Here is a 25,020-nt window from a genome sequence, read left to right as displayed (position 1 = left end):
AACCAACCTGCTTTGGCCCCAAGCAGGTGAAAGAACCGTGGTGGTTTCTCTCTTGAGAGAATATGCAAACATGGAAGAAATGGAAAGAAGCTGTGCAGAGGTGAGGCAAATGCAGAATCTTCAAACGGAAAATCTACCCTTGGGCTCCTCCAGCCCCCAGGAAAAGGAAGGCTCTTGTCCAGGGTGAAGCTCCTCCAGCCTGACACCATCGCCCTCGAGGTCATATTTGGGAGGGGTCACTCAGGCCGAGGGTGGTCTTATGGGCCAATGTGTGTTCCCTTAAAATTCACATGTGAAGTCCCAACCCCCAGTATCTCAGAATGTAACTGTATTTGGAAATGAGGATTTTTTCAAAGGTGACTAGGTTGAAATGAGGCCATCTAGGTGGGGCCTAGTCCAATCTGACTGGTGTCCTTCTAAGAGGAAATGGGGCACCAGGAGCCCAAGTGCAGAGAGAATAAGCAGGTGAAGAGACAGCAAGAGGGCAGCCACCTGCAAGCCAAGGAGGCCTCAGGAGAAACGAACCCTGCCCACACCTTGATCATGGACTGCTAGCTTCCACAACTATGAGAAAACAAATTTCTATTGTTTAGGCCACGCTGTTGGTGGCATTTTTTCTGGCAGCCCTAGCAAACGAATACATGTGGGATCCAGCCCTGCTGTTAGAGAGGGCCCCTGGCCTGGCCACCTGCAGCTGACCTTTGCATGTCAAGTCAACCTCATCTGCCAAGATGGGGTGAGAGGAGCTGGCCACAAGCTAAACAGGAATGGCATGAGGCTCAGGTGAGGCCCGTAGCAGCCAGGCGGGGAGTGGCAGCCCACCTGCCCAGCACCCCCTGTGCACACCCCCCAGGCTTCCATGCACCATCCTTAGGAATGCATCTGCCCTGGTCTCCTTCTAAAGACTATGAATATTAAAAAACATGTGGACCTCGAAAATCACAGTCCTCCAGGGATGGGCACTTGGGCAGGGCCAGGGTGTCAGCTCATCTCGGTTTCCCTGCAACTGTCTTGGTTTTAAAACTGAAAATCCCAAGTCCCAGGAACCCTTTCCCTGCCATTCCTGGACAAATCAAGACGACTGGTCACCCTAGGCAACAGCCTGCCTCCCTTGAGGTCTCTGCTTACCCATCATGCTTTCATCTGACAAATATTTACTGAGGACCTACTATGTACCGGTGGCTTCCCTGGTGGCTCAGATGGTAAAGAATCTGCATGCAGTGCAGGAGACCTGGGTTCAATCCTCAGGTTGGGAAGATCCCCTGGAGAAGGGAATGGCCACTTGCTGCAGTATTCTGGCCTGGAGAATTCCATGGACTGCACAGTCCATGGGGTTGCAAAGAGTCAGATATGACTGAGCAACTTTTACTTACTATGTACCAGAAACTGCCAGAGAGCCTGTCCTCTTGGGCTTTCTGTCCTGGGGAACACACAAAAATAAGCATTAAGAAACTATAAATACACACACGCGGGCATGGGTATACACACATGTCAGTTAAGACTGTGATGTCTGCAAGAGAGGAAATAACAGGTATTGAGGCAGAGACTAACGGGGTGAGGAAGGGGTCACCCTCTATGAGACACATGGTTCCGGAGGAGGGTTATTTCCAGTGAGTGCTGAAGTGGCAACTTCCAAGGAGGAGAGGGGACCAGAGGTGGACAAAACTGAAGGGAAGGCCAGCAGGGCTGAAGAGCAGTGAGGAAGGTGGGGAAGGGGAGGTGAGCCGGGATGGGTCAGCAAGACCTGGGAGCCAAGGGCAGGTTACATGTGGCTCCGAGAGCAGTGGGAGCTGAAAGCAACCCAAACCAGTCTACCTTAAATTAGAAAAGTGCACGCACACTGGTTACCATAAAGATGAGACTGCAAGGAGAGCAAACAGAGGAGGGAGTCCAGTGAGAAGCATCAGCCAGGAGAGAGAACAGCAGCCTGGATCTGGATCAAACCGGGAGCCGCGACTCTGGACAGACTCATGGTTCTCCCTAATTACCTCTCTGATCTTTCTCTTTTTTTCCCTTTGGCACACCTTTCAGCATGCAGGATCTTAGTTCCCTAACCAGGGGTGAAGCTGCACTCCCCGAAGTGGAAGTGTGCAATCCTCATCACTGGACCACCAGTCCCTCAGTTCAGTTGCTCAGTCGTGTCCTACTCTTTGCAACCCCATGGACTGCAGCACGCCAGGCTTCCCTGTCTATCACCAACTCCCAGGGATTGCTCAAACTCATGTCCATCAAGTCAGTGATGCCATCCAACCCTCTCATCCTCTGTCATCCCCTTCTCCTGATCTTCCTCTTTAATTCAGCAACCACTCTCTTCATCCCAAGAAAAGCCCTGGGAAGCACAGTAAGTCAAAGCCCAGGGGCCTTGGCAAGGCGCTTACCCCGCCCCCCTTTCCCCCACACACCCCACAGTACCTGTCACGTTCTCCGCCAAACCTGTCTCAAGCTGGCTGGGAATCAATCGCTCCCAAGGGGCCAAGCGACAGTGTGCTTTTCCTCCCTCGCCAGAGGAGGGGGGTGCGGCGCTGGTGGTATTTTTAAGCTATTCACAATTGACATCTGTTAATTATTAGTTTGTCCACCCCTGTTTTGCTTTCAACCCACACCATTGCTCAATCCACCAGCAGCCCTGGCCCTGAGAAATGGAAATATCACCTCCAAGCAGAGAGATGGGAAGCAGAGGCCCCTGGCACAGAGGGAGCGACTCCATCAGATCAAGGTTTAGAAAGGTCCCCTGGAGGCAGGATGCAGGGGAGGCTGGGCATCAGGAGGCTGTGACAGGCGTGTCCCCTAGTGGACAGTACGGGCAGGGATGGAGATAAGAACCTGGAGCCAAGGGAACTCCTGGTCTTTCACGAAGGAGGAAGGAGGGAAAGGAGGTGGAGCACCAGGCAAGGCTTCCCTGGCTCGGGGCTGCTGGTCAGCACCGCCTTCACCTGAAAGGGGGAAGTCGGGGTGGGGGATGGGTGGTGAGAGTGGGAGGAGGTGGTTTTAGTGGAAAGGAAAGGACTTCCTCACTGGACTAATTGATACACCTCTAGAGCATCTGGTAAAAATCACTTCTCTGTCTGGAACTCGGGGAGGAGCTCCCCCTAAAACTCGGGGAGGATTAGAGTAAGAGACTTACCATCAGGGATGGAAGTAGTCCAGGTTCAAGGGTAGTGGACACCGTGGGCACGAACAGGGCTCCCAGGTGAGAGCTGGTAGGTGAGAAGAGGGGGTATCCAGGGTAGGACCTTCTAAGGGTCAGAAGGGCCAGGAAGTGCGTGTCTGGGATGGCGGCTAGAGGCTGGTGCCCACCCCGGGAAGGCTGGCTGAGGCCCCAAGCACTAATAATATTATGATCATCAAAGACCCCACATATCAGGTTTCTTTTACATGCATGCCAGGCCTTGACTAGGGATGTGATCATCTATCTCAATGACACTTCCATAAATCTTTTGGGGTTAGTACTGTTATCCCTGTTATCCCATTTTACAGCAAAGTCTGTATATTCACCCAGCTGGTCTTAAACCCAGCCAGACTCCAGAGCTCATAGATACTTAAACCACTGTATGGGGTTGGGGTCGGGAGCGGAGGGTGTTCCCAGGTGACTCAGTAGTAAAGAATCTGCCTGCCAATGCAGGAGATGCAGGAGACTCACGTTCTATCCTTGGGTAGGGAAGATCCCTTGGAGAAAGAAATGGCAACCCACTCCAATATTCTTGCCTGGTAAATTCCATGGACAGAGGAACTTGGCAGACTCCAGTCCACAAGGTCACAAACAGCTGGACACAACTTAGCAACTAGAACAACAACAGTGGGGTCGGAGGAGGGTCAGCGTTTGCTGACTGGTCAGTGGTGGATACTGTCATTGCGGAAGGGGTCCCTAGGGGCCAGAAGGTGACCAGGTAGGGGCAGACAACTGTTCTTCCAGCTGGGAAGAGTGGGAGGGCAGTTCCAGCAACTTCCTCTAGCAGCTGGCCGGGGCAGCCACAGTAGGAGCCGCCCATCTGAGCGGAAGGATCTGGAAGAGCAGAAGGGACCAGAGGCGGGAAGGACCTTCAGTTCTCATTCTGCCCTTAGGATCCAAACTTGGAAAACAATGGCCACTAAAAATGATTTGATGACTTAAATTTTTGACTGTTGCTAAGTTTAGCGCTCAGGGTGGGGTAGGCATAGTGACAAATGACGTGCAAATCTTGACTTCCACCACCAGCCCAACATCGTGTCCTGGTCCCCTGTTTACCTTCTCTATCTCCACATTTCTAAATAATAACTTCCAGCTCAGAGAGGGCTTAGAGAAAATGAGATCCCCACTCAGCATCCCCTTAGTAGCTAACACCTAAGCTAGAAAGGGCAATGTTTAACCCAAAGAAATCAATCTCTAATGGTGGAATTTCAGGCACAAGAGCTGGTTTAGAAAAGCTCCTGAAATCACACCAGTTCTCGAGCTGGTAAACAGTAGGCACTCAAATTAAATCAGTGCCTGGCAGTGAATAAACATGTCCCTCTAGGCAGAGGTTTGCAGCTCACTACTGTCATGGTCAAAGGACAAGAAGGCCCCCCTGGAGCCACGGAGTGTCAGGAGCCACACCTTCCCACAATCACCCTTCATCTCCTCCCATCACATGGTAATTTATCTGTTGGCTCTGTAAGAGAGCATTATATCCGGCCACAAAGGGCTCCAAGGACTTTTATTTGGACCTTTAAAGTTTGCAGGAGTCTTTCAACATGATATAGTTTCAGCCCAGTTGTTCTCAAGCCTTAAAAACATCTGTAACACCGAAGCTCAGACCCAATAAGGGATGGCACACCGGCTGTCAGGGCACACACAGTCCCGCCTCCTCCAGCAAGGCGCAGGCATCTCTCACTAACTGACCATGCTGCTCTTTTCAGCTGAGCCAAGCTGTGGCTTCAGATCCCTGGCAATGCCCAGGGTCTGCTTGGTTTTGTTATAGGAGATGATGGACCTCGATGTAAATTCCTTCTCTGGAGGGAAAAGTGTCTACAGTACTCCATTGAACTTACTAACCATTCATGACATGGGCATCGTGTTTCTGGGCTTGTTGTTGTTTTTGCCTGTGCTTCTTCCCTCTTCTTTTGGGGCCAGCGCCCCAATTTTTCCTGGAGACCCTCTTCCCCAACTCCCATTGCAGCGGAGAAGCAGAGCACCACCCCCTCATCAAAGCCCCCAGGTGAGAAAAACCTGAGTAACCTTCTAGCCCAGGCTAGAATTTCAAATTTCAACTCATTTGAAATTGGGCCTTTTCTGGGCATTTGCTGGGGCCATTTCCGGGAGGAAGTCCCCACACTTGCCTTTTTCATCCACTGAGCAGATAACACTGAGGTCCTCCCTTCATGCCCTTCTTAGCATCCCCACAAAGCGGGCGCCCTGACCTGCCCTCCCCGCCCAGGGGACAGTGGTGCCCTAGGCACCAGGGCCCAGAATCAGCACCTCGGGCCGCCCAGAGGAAAGGTCAGGCCAATTCACAGCAGCTGCTCTCCTTCAAGTTTCTCCTAGGAGTCACCGCTGCCTCCCTGGCCCTCCGGGAGACAACAGGATGACAGCCAGCGTCAGGGTCAGGCTGGGGCCAATGCCCCTACGGTGAGGGGTGACCAAACCTGACATTTGCCTCTCAGCTCATTTCCTACAGTAAACCTGCCCCAGTTTCCACAGTCAAGTGACTTCCCGTGCAACCCACGCACCTTCGACACAAGACGGAACAAATTCAAAGGCAAGAACTGCATTATCTGTCGTCTCTGCCCCACCCCCATCATAGCCATCACCAGCAGCTCTCCGCTGGCTGCCCAGGCCTTCATGGGCATCCCCCTGCCTCTACGCCGGCACCCTCTCCTAAAATAATATTCAGCACCTCTGAATTACCAAAATCAATTACTCCAAGAAGGAATTTCAGCAGACAGGCACTAGAATAAAGACAGCAGATAATTCCCACTGCCAGGTAATTGCTCCCCTGAGAATGTCTGATAATAAAAGAAGACTAGAAAAGAAAGTATTTTTTTCCCCAGAAAGGAAGGGGGCAGTGTGCATTGGTAAACAGAAGGTTTTGCTCCTTCTTTTGTTGCCTCCTTGCTGGCTCCTCTCCCCTTCCTTGACTGTGCCCCTCAGTACTAGAGCACAATGGAGTCCCAGGAATTCCTGGTGGTTGGGGTGGGAGACAGTGTGGCTGAGTTCTGGGGTCCCAGCGCTGGGGACACTGCTAGGTTCTCAGAGGACATTTGACTCTCACGTCCTTCCTTGGCCAAGATACAGACAGGTCAGCACGAGGGTTCCTGTTACACAGCAGCTCAGGGATGCGTGGTTTGGCAGTTAACCTCTCTCTATTTCATGTGTCCATCACACCCTTTCAACAAGGCTAAAAGGCCCTTGAGAGCAGGTCACAGTCAGCCGTCCCTTGTCACCTGGCCCTGAACACCCACAAAAAGAACCTCACCACTTGATCCAGGGGGTGAGGGAGGGGCACACAGGTTTAGCTGGGACCAGTGACTTGGTTTCCTTGACTGTAAAATGGGGAGATTGCATCAAACTGGACTTCCCTGGTGGCTCAGATGGTAAAGCGTCTGTCTACAACGTGGGAGACCTGGGTTCAAGCCCTGGGTTGGGAAGATCCCCTGGAGAAGGAAATGGCAATCCACTCCAGTACTATTGCCTGAAAAATCCCATGGACAGAGGAGCCTGGTAGGCTACAGTCTATGAGGTCTCAGAGTCGGACATGACTGAACAACTTTTAGATGTCTACAACAGGCCACATCCCCCGAGGAGGTCACAAAGCCTTTGTCAACAGGTATTCCGAGAAGAAAGTATCCTAGGGTTTCCCTGGTGGCTCAGTGGTGAAGAATTCGCCTGCCAATGCAGAAGACACAGGTTCGATCCCCGACCCGGGAAGATCCCACATGCTGTGGGACAACTAATCCCGTGCACCGCAACTATTGAGCCTGTGCTCTAGAGCCTGGGAGCCACAACTATTGGAGCCCGTGCACCCCAGAGCCTGTGCTCAACAGCAAGAAAAGCCATCGCAATGGGAAGCCCGTGCACCACAATGAGAGAGTAGCCCCTTCTCTCCACAACTAGAGAAAAGTCCATCCAGCAATGAAGACCCAGCACAGACAAAAATGAAGAAAGAAAGAAAGAATTTTTTAAAAAAAGAAGAAGAAAGTCTCCTAAGGTCAGAGGTTTGGAGAATTCTGGGGCAAGCAAAGTTCAGCAGGTTTCTGCATTGCAGAACTTCTCAGAGCCTTTAAAATTGCTAGTGTGGATTGGTACTGTACGAATGGGCATCAAGTATGCAGCCTTTTCCAAAACTCCTTTTCTACAAAGTATCTTCCAGACTGCCTTTCCATGAAACATACCTGGGCCAATGACAGTTGCAGATAAAAGGCATAACAAGCATGTAGTAGGGCATTTAAGGGGACTGGTCGGGGAACTCTAGGAAAATGCCATGTAGGCACAGTCCTTGAGATAAGTCTTGAAAGAACAAGGAAGGGCAAGGACGAGGACATTCTAAATAGAAGGGACCACCCGGCAGCAGCCCAGAGGTAGGGAGAGCCCCAGACCTGCTGGTTGGGGTTATTACCTGGAGAAGAACAAGGTAAGACAAATGGGGAGGGTCTTGGCGTAAAGAACACGGTATGCTTTTTTTTTAAGATCCTTGAATATACCAGCTTACTCGTATGAGTACTTACATGTGCCAGCATTGTGGGTAGAACAATTCTTACAACTCCTATGAAATGGGATTTATGGGACCCTCACCTTAGAGCCAAGGACGAGTTAAGCAGCTGTGCCATTTCACGCAGCTACCAGGTGGCAGGGCAGGGACTGGAAGCCCCCAGCACATCAAGTTCAGATCCCATGCCCCTGGAAATTCCCCGGTGGTCCAGTGGTTAGGACTCGGAAGGTTTCCTGCTGGGGACCAGGTTCAAACTCTCTTGCAGGACTAAGATCCTGCAAGCTGCATGGCACAGCCAAAACAAACAAACAGAAAATGACCTTAATCACTGTACTTCCCCGCCCCAGAGCCACTAGGGGCAGGACAGAATCCAACGCCACCAACACCAGCAGAAGTGAGGAGTCAGTGATTCCTTGCCATGGGACGCCTTCTTCCCCAGCCTTGGTTTTGATGCATGCTCCATCAGCCAGTCCTCCCCAAATACGTACAGAGGTCATTAGTTCTGAATATTTTTAAAAAGCTGTCTTATCAACTATCCCTCTTGGAATGGGCAAGAAGGTGCCAAAACAGCATGTTGGCACCCAAAGAAACAGCGGCCAAACCCATCAACATCCTCAACAAGATATATGCCTCCCAAGCACGTGGCTACAGCTTGATTTACAGGGTCGAGAAGCTATTCTAAGAGGGAGAGGACCTCTCAAGGGGGAAAGGCGTCACCATCATCATCAAATACTTCAATAATCGTCTCAATCACAGAAAAGAAGGCACCGGCCGCTTCCTGCACTTCCACAGGAAAGGAAGCGAAGCGAAATTGTTTGCCTTCATTCAATTAGGTAATTAACTAGACAATGCAAAGAGAAATTCCAGCAAGGATATAAATACTTAAAATCCCTGAGCTAGATGGTGAGGAGGATGTCAACAACAGGAACTCAGTGGAGGGGAGAGGCGAGGGTGGAGAGGTGTGTCCTGTGCTAAAAACAACAGCAGGCAGAGAGCAGCTTTTAATGACAGGCACTTACCCTGCGCCAGCTCCGTGATAAGCACTTTACCTGCATGACCTCATCGATCCTCAAAACAACTTGGTTACCTGAGGGTCACTATTATCCTCGTAAGACAGATGGGGAAACTGAGGCACAGGCAGCGAAATGATTTGCCTGAGGGCACAGAATGGAAATGACAAATATAGCTCTGATTTCAGACCCGAATCTTCATGCATAAGCCTCCGTTCCCTCTCTACAGGCATGCCCAAGACAAAGGGGCTCTAGGGATGGACAGGTCTAAACAGGGAAACAGAAGGGATTGGACATCTTCTTGCTCCCCAACTGTCCTGACTGCCAGGCCTGGGACCTCCCAGCTGACCTGGCTGCAGGGTTGTCTCAGAGAACCAGGCACTGAGAAATCACTGGGAGAAGTGATTTTGCAATTCTGTTTACAGAAACCAGTGCGGCCGCCTCCAGCACCATTTCCTCCAGGAAGCCCTCCTGATATCTCACCCTCCCCACACCAACCTGTGGCCTCTCCAAAGACTAGGCATGCTTTCTCCCTAGGAACAGACCGAGAGGCTCTCTGAAGGGAGGGAGGAGCTGAACCTCACACTGAATCTCCCCACCCACCCCCAGGGTTTCCTAGATGGCGCTAGTGGAAAGGAATCCACCTGCAAATGCAGGCGACACAAGAGACACGAGAGACACAGGTTTGATCCCTGGGTTGGGAAGATCCCCTGGAGAAGGAAATGGCAACCCCACTCCAGTATTCTTGTCTGGGAAATCCCATGGACAGAGGAGCCTGTCAGGCTACAGTCCATGGACTCACAAAGAGTCGGACATGACTGAGCACACTCACATACACACACACCCTCACACACCCACACACACCCTCCTCACCCAGCAGAGCTCCTTCGACAAACACTCACCACAGTGACTTAACCAGCAAAAACAAGCTCGAGTGTAATGTGAATGCCGTGCAAGATAGACTTACAACACTTTAAAGAGCTATTTTCCCCATCATCCCCTTTCTCTAATCATCCCTGTATCGCACTTAAAAAAACACATTCAAAAACGTTTTTGTTTGGCCAATTTGTCACTCTGTACCCTTAAAAGAAAAAACAAATAAGTAGTTCATATAGTCATTTTAAATCAGACTTCTCCATACTCAGAATTGCCTTGACCGGAGTCAGTAAATTCTGGAAAGGGGATTAGCCAGAGTTTCCCAAGACCAAGGCAAAGTTGACTGAGAAGGTCCCAAGTAACAGTGCTAATATGAATGGTGATAAGAGCAAAAACACTGGCACTGGCCTTCCCTGGTGGTCTGGTGATGAAAAATCCCTCTTGCAATTATACAGATTCAATTCCTGATCCAAGAAGATCCGTCATGCCACAAGACAACTAAACCCCTGCCCACAACTACTGAGCCCACACACCCCAACTACTGAAATCCACGCACCCCAGAGCCCGTGCTCCACAACAAGCGAGCCACCGCAGTGAGAAGCCGGAGCACCATAGTTAGAGAGTGGCCCCCGCTCGCCACAACTAGAGAAAGCCCACGTGCAGCAACAAAGACCCAGAGCAGCCAAAAACAATAAATACGTAAATAACACTAGCATTTATTAAGTGTTTACAAGGTACAGACATTGTACTGTGTTCTCTAGCTTCAAGTCTAGTTTTACCCCAACAACAACCCTAGGAGACAGAGATTATTGTTGTTCCCAATGTATAGACGAGAGTACCCAGGATCAAAGAAGTGAGGCAACTTTGTCCAAGGCCACACAGCTGGTAGGTGGAGCGGCCAGGACTCCAACCCAGGACTGTTTAATGGACCCTAGACTAACCCCTACCCTTAGCCTCTCCACAACACCAGGCCCCTCTGGGGTGGGAACAAGCTGCTTGGCTCTTTCTCTACTTCCTATCCCAAGCCCCAAGGATTTAGCATCCAACAATAAACCTCTCTATTCCAAATCTGAATCAACATAGCCTCAGTCAATTCCACTCAAAGGGAAATGCCCCCCAGCAACCATCTTGCCTTAAAGGCATCTTCTGGAGGAGGATGACAAAGGAATTAACATCAACACCGAAAAAGCCAACAGCTACAGGGGGTGAAAAGAGACAGGCCCAGGACCGGTTGTCTGTGGGACCATGGTTTCTAACATGCCCTTCCCTCCCGGAGCCTGGATACAGCCATACCTGCTCTCCTCTGTTCCTCATCTCTGACAGCTTGAGGCCAGTGCTGGAAGAGGAATATGGGGGATGATGTCAATCTAGGACTCCTCATTCATTCACCCCCTTCCTGCTCCTTGCCTGCTAATCACACCTAATTTCTCTGTATTTATGCTTTCTCAGGAGTTCGCCTAGCAGCTGGAAGGCACAAAAGCACAGTGACTGACACCTCAAGCTATGAAGCAGAGAAGACTTTCATTTGAACTCCAGCTCAGCCCGTTCCAGAGGGGTGAGCTTAGGCAAGTCACTTCTCCTCTCTGGGCCTTGGTTTTCTCATCTGCAAAATGGAGATGATAACAGGACCTCCCAGGTCTCTTGTTGAGAATCAGAGGGGCTGATACTTGGAAAGCCTTGAGCCCAGATCCTGGCTCACAGGAAGTACTCATAGAAAGTGTGAGCTGCTAGGAATGGTTACTACAGCCCACGAAGGTGCTGCCCCTCACATCCAGCCAGGATGGGGCAGAACAGACACTAACGCTGGGTTCAAGCTCTGGACACAGATCCAGTCTCCTGGAATCTGAGAGATGGCATAGCCCAAAACTGCAGTTCATGGGCCAAGTACAAAGTCCAAACCCACAGGTTTGTTTTTCTTACAGATATACACACAAAAAATCGACAAGTGGCTCAGAGTGAAAGTTCCCAAACCTTGGCATCCTCCCCCATCCCGAGGTGAGCAGTGAGCTCATCTGTGTGACTCAGCCGACGCAGACGCCAAGAGCCCTCTCCGGGAATCCGTAGGCTCAGCACAGCTGGCTCCCAGCCCCGGGAGGAGCCCAGGCTGCAGAACCAAGATTCATGGAGAGCTGGGAACCCCTGCTCTTGGCACCCAGAAGCAGATGGCTCTGAAAAAAGCAGGGCAGTGTTGCAGCCAGGACGGGGCTGGAGATCTGCGTTCAAGTCCCAACAAACCTACGCCTCTGTCTGCCCAACTCTAAAATGGATGGATGACGGGTTTCCAAGGCTCTGAGAGATCTGGTTTACCTCCCATCCTGCCCACCAGGGTCTCCCTCTACCTGAGGAAGAAGCAAAGAGCCAATAAAGGTATGGGTTAGAGGACAAAAGTCACTAAAATGTGTGGAAGGAGAGCCTGGTGCTCTGGGAGCTTGCCAGGGGCCAGGAGGCACTCACCCAGCCTGTAAAAGTTTCAGTGAATCAGGCCGGGACAGATGCACCTTCCGCCAACTTCAGTCACCGCCTCCTCCCTCTCCCTTAATTCCTCCCACCACAGCGAGGACAGACAGATAGACAAGCAGGAGAATGAGATTAAAAACAGGAGGAAGCCAAGAAGCCCAGACAGACTTTACCCTGGAACCCAGAGGCAGCAGAACATGGGGCTCCCCCTCCTCTATAGCACGAGGTTCCAGACAGAGAGCTGGGGAGGGGCAGGGTGTCTTCTGGATAAAGAAGGATCAAAATAAAAATTTGCTCTACTGGGACTTCCCTGGTCATCCAGTGATTAAGACTCTATGCTTCCACTGCAGGGAGTGCGGGTTCCATCCCTGGCTAGGTGAACTAAGACCCTGCTTGCCAGCTGGTGTGGCCAAAAAAAAATCCCCCTTCCCCAAATCTGCTCTACCAAACACTATAAAAGGACACAGATAGCAAAGCCAGAGGGGCACATCGCACTGCGCCTTTGATAAAGCAGCAACTGCTGTGCTCTGGAATCCTCGATGGCTCCCCACTGCCTACAGCATCAGGTTCACACCCTTTATTATGACTTGCAAGGGGTTCCATCTCAGGTCCTGATGGTGCTTTTCTGCCTCACTCTCATTGCTACCCCACCTCCCCCCACATCCCTGCTTCAGCACTTACAGCCTCCCACTGCTCCCCAATGCCTGGGGCCTTGATCCATCCCCCGCTGCTCCCCAACGCCTGGGGCCTTGATCCATCCCCCGCTGCTCCCCAACGCCTGGGGCCTTGATCCATCCCCCGCTGCTCCCCAACGCCTGGGGCCTTGATCCATCCCCCGCTGCTCCCCAACGCCTGGGGCCTTGATCCATCTTGAGTCTTCCTTGCTGCTTCACTCAGCTGTTGTAGTTTAGTTGCCAAGCTGTGTCTGACTCTTTTGCGATCCCAGGGACGACAGTCCGACAAGCTCCTCTGTCCATGGGATTTCCCAGGTAAGACTACTGCAGTGGGTTGCCATTTCCTTCTCCAGGGGATCTTCCTGACCCAGGGATCAAACTTGTATCTGCTGCTTGGCAGCCGGATTCTTTACTGTTGGGCCATCAGGGAAGCATCTCTTAATAACTTATCCCTATTGTTTCAACCAACCCCTGCCCTCCTGCTGCATGTTGGCTTTAGACTTCAACTGGGCCCCTGGCAAGAATAAAGAACACAGGCATTAGGGGGCCAGGGAACAAACCTAGGTTCTGCCACCAAACGCTGGGTTCAGCCTCAAGCAGAACTCGGGCGCAGGCCTTCAGTGCTCCTTTATAAAGCGGGCAGTGCGACCTCTACCCACGTCAGCCGCTGCCGAGCCACTCGAGTGAGATAATGGAGCCAAAGGGCCCTGCACAGCCTCAAGTCTGACACGAACCCAAGGGATTAGGAGGCCTATTTTTAACTCCCCACATCCTGACCGAAAAACAAATCCCTCACATACACCCGGCAGATCCATATCAGGGGGCCTGGCGGAGCCTTTGGGAATTCTCTCCTCCCGGAAGCAGCGCCAGCTTTGATGGACGGGAAAGGCTCCCAGATCCCGACTCCAGCCAGCGCCAGCTTCCATTATGTCTGGCTGGGTCCCCCTGCCCCCTGTCAGACAGCCGTTTCCTGGTGGACTCAGTTGTCACATCTTCTCCAGCCGGTGACAGACAGGGTCACCAAAGCTGCTGAGAAAGGCATTCAGTCATTTATCCATTCATTTACCACTCCCTCCCACCCAACCCTCTCTGAGGAGGTGGGGCCTGGGACGGCCTAGATAAGAGTCAGCTCTAAGGGACCCGTGCTAGGATGCTCAGTCCGGGGCTAGAGGAAGGGGTGGAGACCAGTGAATGGAGAAAACCAAAGTGACAGGACACTCAGTAACAAGGGCACGCTGGGAGAGATAGGACTTCAAGGGCCCTTGCTGGCTTCTAACCGGACAAGGGACTTGGGCAGCATCTGAACCTAAAGCCAGACCATCACCAATCTCACTTCTCTCCCTCCAGCACCATCAGCATCCCTTGGACCTTACTCCAAGATGGGTCTTTAATAGCCACTGTGACCTACAAGGAGATGAAGACTTTGCACTTGGGGACACAGACCTCTTCCCTGGACATGTGGGCCAGCTGTGTGGGTGTTGACCAAAGTTTCTTCCCCTCCGGCCCACCTTGCCCACCTCCCACCACCTATGACCATGTTCAGCAAATGATGCTAGCAGGGAAGCAAGTTTAGAAGGAAAAAAGCCTCATTCTGAATGGGGACTCGTCATCAAGGAAAGCCCCCCTCCTGGCTCAATGACCTTTGCTAAACACAAAGATAGTCAGTCTCTGCAGCCCTAGAAAAGTCACGGGATCCCCGGGTGCCTCTGGAACCATGTCTCAGGACCCCCAAGACAATCCCCAGGACCTCACAGACCCTTTGGATATACCTGACAAACCCTTCTGAGTTCTAGAGAATCAGGTGCATCTTGGCTATGCTCCTCTGAGACCTGTGGTTCCGCCTGCAGGTGGGGGTGCTGACAAGGTACCCTTTTCAGGCCTGGTTCCGGGCCTCTCTGTCTTTGATGCCACAAAGCCAGAATAGACTTTCTTAAATAGCAGATCAAGAACGAGCCAAAGGAGGCAGAAAAGCCTCTCCAAAAAGCCTCTGTGCATCTCTCGGCTGGAGCCGGCTTAGCCCAGAACACAGATAGACAGGACCCCCACCTGTTCACACCAGGGAGTAGGATGCAGGCAAAAGCTCTGAGCCAAGAGCATAAAAACCAAGCCCAATTACAAGCCAGTGTCTGACTCTACAAGGCTTTATGAGCACTTACCAGACCAAGAAAGGCCCTCGTCGAGCCCCACCCACTCCGTGGGCACCTAGATGAGAGAGAGAGCTGGGCCTTGCCCTCAAGAAGTTCAGAACCCATCTCAGGAGACAGATAAGCCGATGACAATGTGTAAAGCAAGGCAGCTGATAAGAGCTGCAAGCCAGGACCGCACAGGGGGATGGCCACCCCTTGGTGATGAGACCCAGTGGAAGTGACATTTGTGCCAGATCCCGAGGGGCAGTTAGAATTTGGGCAATGAAGCAGTGGCCGAAAGAGAAGACCATACAGGAGTCACAGACGGAGACCGGGAAGCAGACAGCTTGAAGAACAGAGGGAGAAGAGGCAGGGAGGGAAGCTGGAGTGGGCGTGGAGACTTGATGGCCAGGCCAGGGAGTTACGGGTTTGATCTCGTGGGTGGGGGACAAGGATCCACCCCCAGGAAGGGAAGAAGACGCACGATGGAGTAGAAGCTGAGAGCAGGAGGCTGGCAGAGGCTACAGTTGACAAGGGCCTGCTTTAGGAAGCCAGAATGTGGGGGGTGGGAGACGGCTCTGGCATGGAGAGCAGGCAATTGGAAACCCCTCAGTCCCAACACAGACGCCAGCTGAGAGGGGCTGGACTCAAGGGAAGGCTGGGGATGCCCCATGGAGAGACGGTAGTGGCTCAGAAGGAGTAAAAGAGGCTACGATGTTCTCAGGGACTTCCCTAGTGGCCCAGTGGTTAAGACTCTGCATTTCCAATGCAGGGGGCATGGGTTTGATCCCTGGTAGGGGAACTAAGATCCCATAATACCTTGTGTCACAGCCAAAAAAAGAAACAGAGAGACTATGATCTTCTCTTGGTCTCTCGGCCAAGGTTGTCCTGGGCTGAGAGCGGGATGCTGCTGGATCAATCTCAGAGCCCTGTGCTCCCCCTCAGCCCCCATCCACAACCCCCAGTCATTCCCACCATCACCCTCCTGCACTGTTCAGAGTCAGCCACCTCACCCAGCCCTGAGAATCTTCCTGCTGCCCAACCCCCAGCCCAGCTCCCTGAAGGTCCTGGACACTGAGCCCACAAAAGCCCTTTTGACTGGTTTCATAACAAGCACCCGTGTAGCACTCTGCCCTCCAACCCCACCCAACAACCCACCCATGCCCTGAGCCCATCATGAGCAACCCCCAAGTCTGCCCCCAGAAATGCAGAAAAAAAGGGTAACCTGTGAATGTCAAGGTTGGGAAGAATCTTAGAGATCTAGCTAAACATACCCCCACCCACCCATTACAGACAAGGAAACCAAAGCTTTAAGGGATGACCAGCCCTACTCAGGATCACACAGCCCCATGGTGGCCCAGTCAAAGACTCTGGCACCAAAGTCCCAAACAGGTGGGGCAGAAAATAATGAGGCATGGGATACAGTGCAGAAAACACGTGTGCTATCGTCAAGGAACCCGGGTTCAAGTTCAGACCTTACCACCTCCGCCCCCACACACACAGACAGGAGAGCTTTGGACCTGTCACTGCAGCTTCCTGGACTCCAATGACCTCGTCCATAAAATGCGTGTTTACTAATTCAGTGTTTTCAGGAGATCAAAAAGGATCAAGTGGAACAAGGGCTCTGTGTACAGCAGAGCTAGGAGGCTGGGACAGGGACTCGGCCAAGGCCCAGGCAGGCGGTTCCTTTACCCCTCACCCCTCCTGGCCCCAGCCCTGTCCAGCCAGCAGCAGGTCAGCTGTTTCCCTGCAGGTCAGCAGACCTTCCCACTGACCAGCAGAAAGGATGGATCTCCAGTGAATTTAAATGAATCTCCAGTTAATTTAAAACCCCAATACAGGGCTTTCCCAGTAGCCCAGTGGTTAAGACTCTGTCTTCCAAAGCAGGAGGTGGAAGTTCAATCCCTGGTCTGAGAACTAAGGTTTCATATACCGCAGGGTGTGGCCAAAGAATTTTTTATTAAAATAATAATTTAAAAAACACCAATGAACACGTGGCCCCCCTCCCCACTCCCCTCCTCCAGAAGTTAGAGAACAGCACCTCCTCTATGATCCACTGGATCATGGAAAAAGCAAGAGAGTTCCAAAAAACATCTATTTCTGCTTTATTGTCTATGCCAAAGCCTTTGACTATGTCGATCACAATAAACTGTGGAAAATTCTGAAAGAGTTGGGAATACCAGACCACCTGACCTGCTTCTTGAGAAATCTATATGCAGGTCAGGAAGCAACAGTTAGAACTGGACATGGAACAACAGACTGGTTCCAAATAGGAAAAGGAGTACGTCAAGGCTGTATACTGTCAACCTGCTTATTTAACTTATATGCAGAGTACATCATGAGAAATGCTGGGCTGGAAGAAGCACAAGCTGGAATCAAGATTGCTGGGAGAAACATCAATCACCTCAGATATGCAGATGACACCACCCTTATGGCAGAAAGTGAAGAGGAACTAAAAAGCCTCTTGATGAAAGTGAAAGTGGAGAGTGAAAAAGTTGGCTTAAAGCTCAACATTCAGAAAACGAAGATCATGGCATCTGGTCCCATCACTTCATGGGAAATAGATGGGGAAACAGTGGAAACAATGTCAGACTTTATTTTGGGGGGCTCCAAAATCACTGCAGATGGTGACTGCAGCCATGAAATTAAAAGACGCTTACTCCTTGGAAGGAAAGTTATGACCAACCTAGACAGTATATTCAAAAGCAGAGACATTTTTTTGTCAACAAAGGTCCGTCTGGTCAAGGCTATGGTTTTTCCTGTGGTCATGTATGGATGTGAGAGTTGGACTGTGAAGAAAGCTGAATGCCAAAGAATTGATGCTTTTGAACTGTGGTGTTGGAGAAGACTCTTGAGAGTCCTTTGGATGGCAAGGAGATTCAACCAGTCCACTCTAAAGGAGATCAGTCCTGGGTGTTCTTTGGAAGGAGTGATGCTAAAGCTGAAACTCCAGTACTTTGGCCACCTCATGCGAAGAGTTGACTCATTGGAAAAGACTCTGATGCTGGGAGGGATTAGGGGCAGGAGGAAAAGGGGATGACAGAGGATGTGATGGTTGGATGGCATCACTGACTCAATGGACATGAGTCTGAGTGAACTCCGGGAGTTGGTGATGGACAGGGAGGCCTGGCGTGCTGAGATTCATGGGGTTGCCAAGAGTTGGACATGACTGAGCGACTGAACTGAACTGAACTGAACCTCCTCTATGAGAGATCAGAGGCCATTGTGGGGCCATGGAGGAGGAAGAGGGTGTGTGTGGAGCAGGTCCTACCCACCTGTCCAGGGTCCCCATCACCCAGGCTGAGAAATCTGTGCACCTGGGCTTCATCCAACATCTTCCAATCCTTCTAGAAAGCAGAGGCTCAATATCTGGAGGGATGGGGGTGGAAGTGGGGTTGGGAATGGCACTCAGGGCCTCCTGGGAGCCAAGGGCACATGGCCATGCACATCCACTGTGGCAGGAGAGGCCTTATCAGGGTACTTCTGTCCTCCGAGAGCCTGCCCCATAATGCGTGACATCCACCCAGGAGACTTCCACAGCCCTTCACAGAGAGCAGTCATCCTCCCCACTCCCCGCCCCAGTGGGTATAACATCATGTTCCAGGAAGGGAAAGTAACCAGCTCAAGGGAGTGACGTGTTTGTTATATGCACAGGACAGAAGTAGGAGTGGAGCCATGGGTCCTAAAGGCAGATGCTGCCTTTGGGATGTAGCCCCGCTCCTTATGGGTTGTGTGACCTTGGGTGGATCTCTTAACCTCTCTAAACGTGTTTCTTCATTTCCAAAATGAGGGTAAGAAAAGAACCCACCTCATGGGGCTGTCTTATATGGAAATAGTACGTGTGAAGTGCTCAGTACTGGGTCCAGCATATAACACTCAATAAATGGTGTTATGATCATTGCCAGATTCAGTTCGGTGTGTTGAACGCCTCTGGGAAGGAACAGAATGCAGGCACCAGGGGACCACAGTGAATAATTGAGCCAATAAGAAATGCCTGAAGGGCTGTACCAGAACCAGTGGGTAGAAGTAACAGAGACACAGAACTTCTACTCCAAACAGGAAGAATTTTTGAACAGACTGGAGTTGCCCAATCATGAAACTGGCTGCCTGGTGGGCTGCCACTCGAGGAGCCCAGCAAAAAAGACTAGATGCTCACCAGGTGGAGATGCAGCTTGGACAAAGCAGAATGGGGATGGAGCGGGTGGATGATCTGGAAGGTGACTTTGGCCAGATTCTGCACGTCAACCCCTCTCCCCATGTGCTGGTTAATTTCCCCTGATATTTACAGCTGCTACCACCTAGCATTCAAGAGGGGTGGGAGCAGATCGTGGTAGACAGAAGGCCTTATATCTTCCAAATAATTCATGACAAGGATGGGGATGGATGAGACTGTCTTAAATCTGAGGCCTGCAAACCCACTGAAATCATATGCTTTGGGGAGGTGGGTACATACATCTGTGTACTTTACTCAAAAGGACTAGTTAAGAGCGGCTGAGAAAGCGGTCCACACTGACTTTTGAGAGAAGAGGAAACTGAGTCACAAAGGATCTGGGTCACTCTGGCAGCAAGAAGGCCCAAGTTCCAGGATGCAGACTGGTAATCCAAAGCTGTTGTCCTTTAAGTCAGATACCTTCCATGCCTAACCTCACAAAAGCCTCACCACAGCCTCCAGGAGTGGAAACTTTGAGCTCAGAGAGGTTAGGAAGCCGGCCCGAAGACGCACAGTGGATGAATGGCCAGGCTGGGGTCTGAACCCAGGTTCTCTGGGCTCCAAAGCTTGTGTCTGGTATCTTTTTTTAACGCTCAAGTGGACCATCTCAGGTCAAGAAAATAGAAAGGCATTTGGCTTTGACATTGAGAAGCAATAATGATGATCATCAAAAAGGATGACCCTCATAGGTGAAAAGCGACCTACCTAGTCATCCTCAGTCAAAATTAAATTCAAATCAAAATTAATTTCTGCCTTACATAAAAGAAGAGGGCAGGAGAGGAGAAGTGCAGTATCCATATGACTCAAGCCAGACAGCTTGACACCTGGAGAGAACGGACCGTTCAGAAACCAGAAAAGCCCACAGTGATTCCCACCAGGCTGGGGACTGGATCCTAGATGGCTTTGGTCCCTGTTCCCACTCTGCTTGCTCAAGATATTTTCTGGAGGGTAGTGTTCCAAGGCAGCCCAGGAAACAGAAAAGAAATCTCACTTCAATGACTCCGCCCCCCTCCCCTGAAAACTGAGGAGTGGCTACTGGTTGAACAAAACAACACCCCACACTTGGGTGCCCTGGGGTGCCTGGCTCCAGGCAGAGAGGAGTGGCTGTCCAGTCATCAGCCTCCAGAGGGGAACTGAAGAAGGACCGAGGTTTGGGGCGACCACTTGGAAGCGTTGGGGTTGGGAGGCTGCATAAACCCCCCAGTCAACCCCCGCCAGCTGGGGTGCTTTCCTTGCAACACCCCTTGTTAACACCGCGCGGTACTCTCCCAAGGACCCAGCGGTCTAGGCAGGCGCACTAAAAGTTTATAAAGATCTCTGCACCACGCAAAGGTCCTTGCGGCATAGGGGGCTGTAGCGTAGAAGAAGGGTAGGAAAAGCAAAGCCGCAGCCCACTCCTCAGTCAGGCACCACTACACCTCCCATCAGGGTCCCCGGATCCTTTCCAAGCCCCGATCCCTCTAGGACCCCGGAAACCCCCCTCATACTGACTCGGGGGTGCCTAGCTCTTACCTCTACTCGCCGGCCTGGGCGCTCGGCTCTGCCATCCCAAAGGCACCAGAGCCCGAGCAGCGCAGAGTGGAGTCGCGAGGTGGCGAGGTCGGGGGGTCTCGGAGCCCAGGAAAGTTTCCGTAGCGTCGGCCAGGCCGAGAGGAGCGGAGCCGGCCAGGCAGGCAGCGGGCCCCCGGTAGCGCGCTCCGGCCGGCCCCGCGCCTCCGCCTGCACCGCGGTGCTCTGACTCCCGGGCTCCCCCGGCCACTCGGCCGGCCCAGCCCCGCCAATCGCAGGCCCCGCCACCCGCAGCTCCGCCCGCCCGGCCAGGACCCAGCGGAGGCGGGGAGGGGAGAGGCGGGGGCGCACCTGTTTGGCCAATCGACCCCGCTACTACCACCCACCCCGGCCGGACTGGGCAGGGCCGATCCCCTCCGCTCTCCGCACAAGCCCCCTGTCCCCACTTTGGCCCGGGATCGAGGCCGGGCCACACGCCCCCTCCCATCCCACACCACCTCACACCCGCGATCTGGGTCTGGCCACACCCCCTACTCCCCTCCCCCGGCTCAGGCTAGCCTGCGGAGGCCCTCGGTGTGGCCGGTGTTCCTGGGAATTAATCCCAGCTTTAGCCCGAGAACCTTGTGGGCTACCCACCCCTCTTTCACTCTTCACCCTCCTCTCCCGCAAGGATTTTCGCCCCTCGGTTGACCCCTTAAATTACTCTGCTGTGCGCCTCCCTTCGATCTCCACCCGCAGTGGCTGTGGACTGATGCTAGGTCCAGAGGTCCGGGAGAGGCGGGGTGGGGTCGGGGTAGGGCGGGGGTTGTGTCAATGGGAAGGGACGTCCAGGCCTCCCACCAACAAATTCTCAACCTCAGCAGAGTTGGGGCAAACATCTCCAGAATGTGCTTGCGATTCGTTTCAGCAGGTTCCCCAACTTCCTTCGGGATCACAGTCAAATTTAAAGCGGGACGGTTTTATTGTCCCATTTTCCAGATAGGAAGACTGAGGCCAAAGGGAGGGAAGAACTTTTCGAACGTGGTGGCGAGACTGCGACTTTTTTCAAATCAAAGGTGAGTTTGCAGAGAGCGCCTGATTCTTCTCCCCAAGCCCTGCTCGGGTTCCGACGCCTGTTTTCGCCGCCCCCCACCCCCACCCTCGTCCCCCGCCGCTGGGCCGGCCCCTCGTCCTTCTCCGTGGATCCCGGTAGGGAAAGAAAAAGAGGCGCCAACAAGTGCCTGGGAAGAGCGAAGGGCGCGCCGGCAGCCGGCCCGGTCTTACCTCGGCAGCAAAGCGTGTCCTCGCAGAGGGCGCCGGCGGGAGGCCCCAGCAGCGGCAGGGAGGCCCAGGCGAGCGAGTGGGAGGCCGCGCCGCCGGCTCCCATCCCGGACGGCTTCAGCAGCTCCTCGGCCCGCGGGCCTTCCACCCTCCGCGGCACCTGTAGGGACAGCGCTGTGCCCTGGGGCCTCGGCCTTGGCGTCGGGGGTGGGACCTGGGCCAGGCCCCGGGGTGGGAACTCCTGGTGCGGGGCTCCCAGGGCTCCTGGGACTGTCGCGGCCGGGCTGTCGGCGAGCGCAGGTCGCGCTGGGCAGGGCGCTATTTTTATCAAGAGCTGCTCTCCCAGTTGGACAGACAGAACCAGTTAATTCGACAGCTCAGGAAAGGCCTGCACCGGGAGCTCCCCGGAACGGCAGCCGCTGCTCGGCTGAAAGCTGATCCTTCGCATTCCTGCCTCGGGAGGCGGGAGGGCGGGAGGAAGCCTCTAATTCCTGGGAGAAGCCAGCGTCCTCTTTGAAGGCGGCTCCCGGGTCCCAAGGGCACGCCCAGGGAAAGGGCTCTCTACTAGATCGACTCCGAAACCCCGCCGGTCTACTTTCCTGCAGACTCCAGGCCTCAGACTTCCCAGAAAATGTGCCTACCCTAGGTCTCACTCTCCCTACTGGTCTTCAGTACTGGGAAGAGCCTCCCGGAAGTGGGATTTCGCGGGGGCGCGCGCACACACACACACACACACACCACTCAGGATAGACTCGCTGAGAGAGGAAAGAAAAGTGAAAATCCTGCCCCAGATGAGCTGAGCTGGAGGATCAGATAGAGGTCTTCAGAGCCTGGGCAAAATGGGATGGATGGATGGACAGGGCGGCTCTGCAATCCTACAAGAACACCTTCTGGCTGTGTGACCTTGGCAGATCATCTCCTCTGTACCTCGGTTTCCTCTTCTGCATAAGAGGAGCCCAAGAGATTGAGTGTCAGAAGGCTTTTGCAAACAAAAGCATGATGTGGATGTTTATATAATGAATGATGAAAGAGACATAAAGATGAATAGACATGGATCTGATCAGGGGAAGCCACTAGCTCTTTGAATTCAAGGAGGTGCTAAGGGTCTAAAAAGGTACAACTAGACTGTATGATATTAGCCCAGGGATAGATAAATAGGCCAATGGGCTAGAATAGAGGCTGCAAACATAGATACATGTATGGAACTTCATCTGTGGCAGAGTGGTACTGCAAGCCACTGGGGAAAGGGTAGACTTTTGTACAAACGGTTTTTATGGAACAATTGGACATCCATGTTGGAAGAAAATTAAATGGAATCCCTACCTCACACCATGCATAAAGCAAGATCAATTCCAGGTAGATTAAAAACTTAAATGCAAAAACTTTTTAGTAGGAAAAGATTCCTTAAAGATTCAAAAAGCACAAACTATCAAGAAAAACATACATTTAATTACAGCATAACTTCTGTTTATCAAAAGAAGACATGTGAAACGTGATAACTAGAGATCTACAAGTCAGTTTTCAAAAGAGACAAGAGAAAACTGAATCAAAAACATAAACAGGCAATTCTAAGAAGGGGAAACATGAATGTCTAATATCAAAAGAGATTCAGCCTCACTCAGTCAAGGAAATGCAAAATAGAACCACAGGAAGTGCAATTTCACACTGGTGAGACTGGCAACAAGCAAAGGGGAGGATGGCAGAAAGCGTTGATGAAGATGTTGTACAGCACAGACAACTCTGATACACTGCCGGTAGAGGGGGAATGGGTACCACCTCTCTGGAGGACAAGGTGACCATATCTAGAAATGATGCTCGATACCCAGTGACCCAGAGACTTGGCTTCTGGGATAAATCTGGAGGACTTTTTGCTCACTGCAACCACATTATCCTAGTAAGAAAGCTAAAACAGCCTCATCAGTGGACAAAATGCTTAAACAAATTGTAGACAGGGCAGTGAAAGTCTACACTGCAGTGAAAATGACTAGAAATTCCTTTATGAATCATCATAAGTGGGGGAATAGGAAGCAAGTTGCATAATTCGCTCATGTAGAGTTCTAAAACATTAAAAACAAAATGATACTCTCTGTTGCTAGGAATGCATACATGTGCTAAAAGTATAAGGAAATTCAGATGAATGACACAGAAACCATTCAGTTCAGTTCAGTTCAGTTGCTCAGTCATGTCCGACTCTTTGAGACCCCATGAACCACAGCACGCCAGGCCTTCCTGTCCATCACCAACTCCCGGAGTCCACCCAAACCCATGTCCATTAAATCGGTGATCCCATCCAACCATCTCATCCTCTGTCATCCCCTTCTCCTCCTGCCCTCAATCTTTCCCAGCATCAGGGTCTTTTCAAATGAGTCCGTTCTTCGCATCAGGTGGCCAAAATATTGGAGTTTCAGCTTCAACATCAGTCCTTCCAATGAACACCCAGGACTGATCTCCTTTAGGATGGACTGATTGGATCTCCTTGCAGTCCAAGGGACTCTCAAGAGTCTTCTCCAATACCGCAGTTCAAAAGCATCAATTCTTCGGCTCTCAGCTTTCTTTATAGTCCAACTGTTACATCCACACATGACTACTGGAAAAACCATAGCCTTGACCAGACGGACCTTTGTTGACAAAGTAATGTCTCTGCTTTTTAATATGCTGTCTAGGTTGGTCATAACTTTCCTTCCAAGGAGTAAGCGTCTTTTAATTTCATGGCTGCAATCACTATCTGCAGTGATTTTGGAGCCCAGAAAAATAGAGTCAGCCGCTGTTTCCTCTGTTTCCCCATCTATTTGCCATGAAGTGACGGGACCGGATGCCATGATCTTACCATTCAGGAAGTGTTTACCTCTTGGGGACGAGGGAGATGTGAAGCCATCACCCCGATTGGTAAGATTTTATTTCTTGATCTGAATGAAGAAGAACATGTGTTTCCTTGACTTTTCAGAACATTTTCAAAGATACAGAGCAAGCATGATGATATAAAATATAAAATCCACTCTGGCTCTGAACTTCAGTTTCCTTATTTAAGTGATGTGGTCATCGTGTCTGTGAAGTGCTCAACACAAGGCTAACTCATGATGACGTGCTCAGTAGAGCTTAAGAACACGAACAGCTTGCCCCCCAGTCTCCACTGGGGCCCTTCACACCCTAGTTCCGGCCAGCTGAGACTCCTTCACTCAAGTATCACCATGCAATCAGGTCTCCCAAACCCCCAACCTCTGACATGCCTTCATA

General features: G+C 51.8%; 1 protein-coding gene across 6 annotated transcripts in view; it reads right to left on the bottom strand.

The window, feature by feature from the left end:
- The window catches only part of DAB2IP (DAB2 interacting protein), a 213,760-nt gene that overhangs the window by 165,213 nt on the left and 23,527 nt on the right, over positions 1 to 25,020 (bottom strand). The window contains exon 1 of one of the 6 annotated variants that reach the window (XM_061433408.1): positions 21,790 to 22,459. The exons of 1 other annotated variant lie outside the window; for it this stretch is intronic. In XM_061433408.1, coding sequence (XP_061289392.1) covers positions 21,790 to 21,892 — 103 coding nt within the window. In that variant the 5' untranslated portion in view covers positions 21,893 to 22,459. Of the gene's footprint in view, positions 1 to 20,529; positions 20,742 to 21,789; positions 22,460 to 25,020 lie in introns of those variants that run through there. 4 more of the 6 variants (XM_061433403.1, XM_061433405.1, XM_061433406.1 and 1 more) reach the window with 4 other exon arrangements.

Source organism: Bos javanicus, chromosome 11 (genome assembly GCF_032452875.1).
Source record: "Bos javanicus breed banteng chromosome 11, ARS-OSU_banteng_1.0, whole genome shotgun sequence".
Classification (NCBI taxonomy): domain Eukaryota; kingdom Metazoa; phylum Chordata; class Mammalia; order Artiodactyla; family Bovidae; genus Bos; species Bos javanicus.
This window is presented reverse-complemented; position numbering and strand designations above follow the sequence as displayed.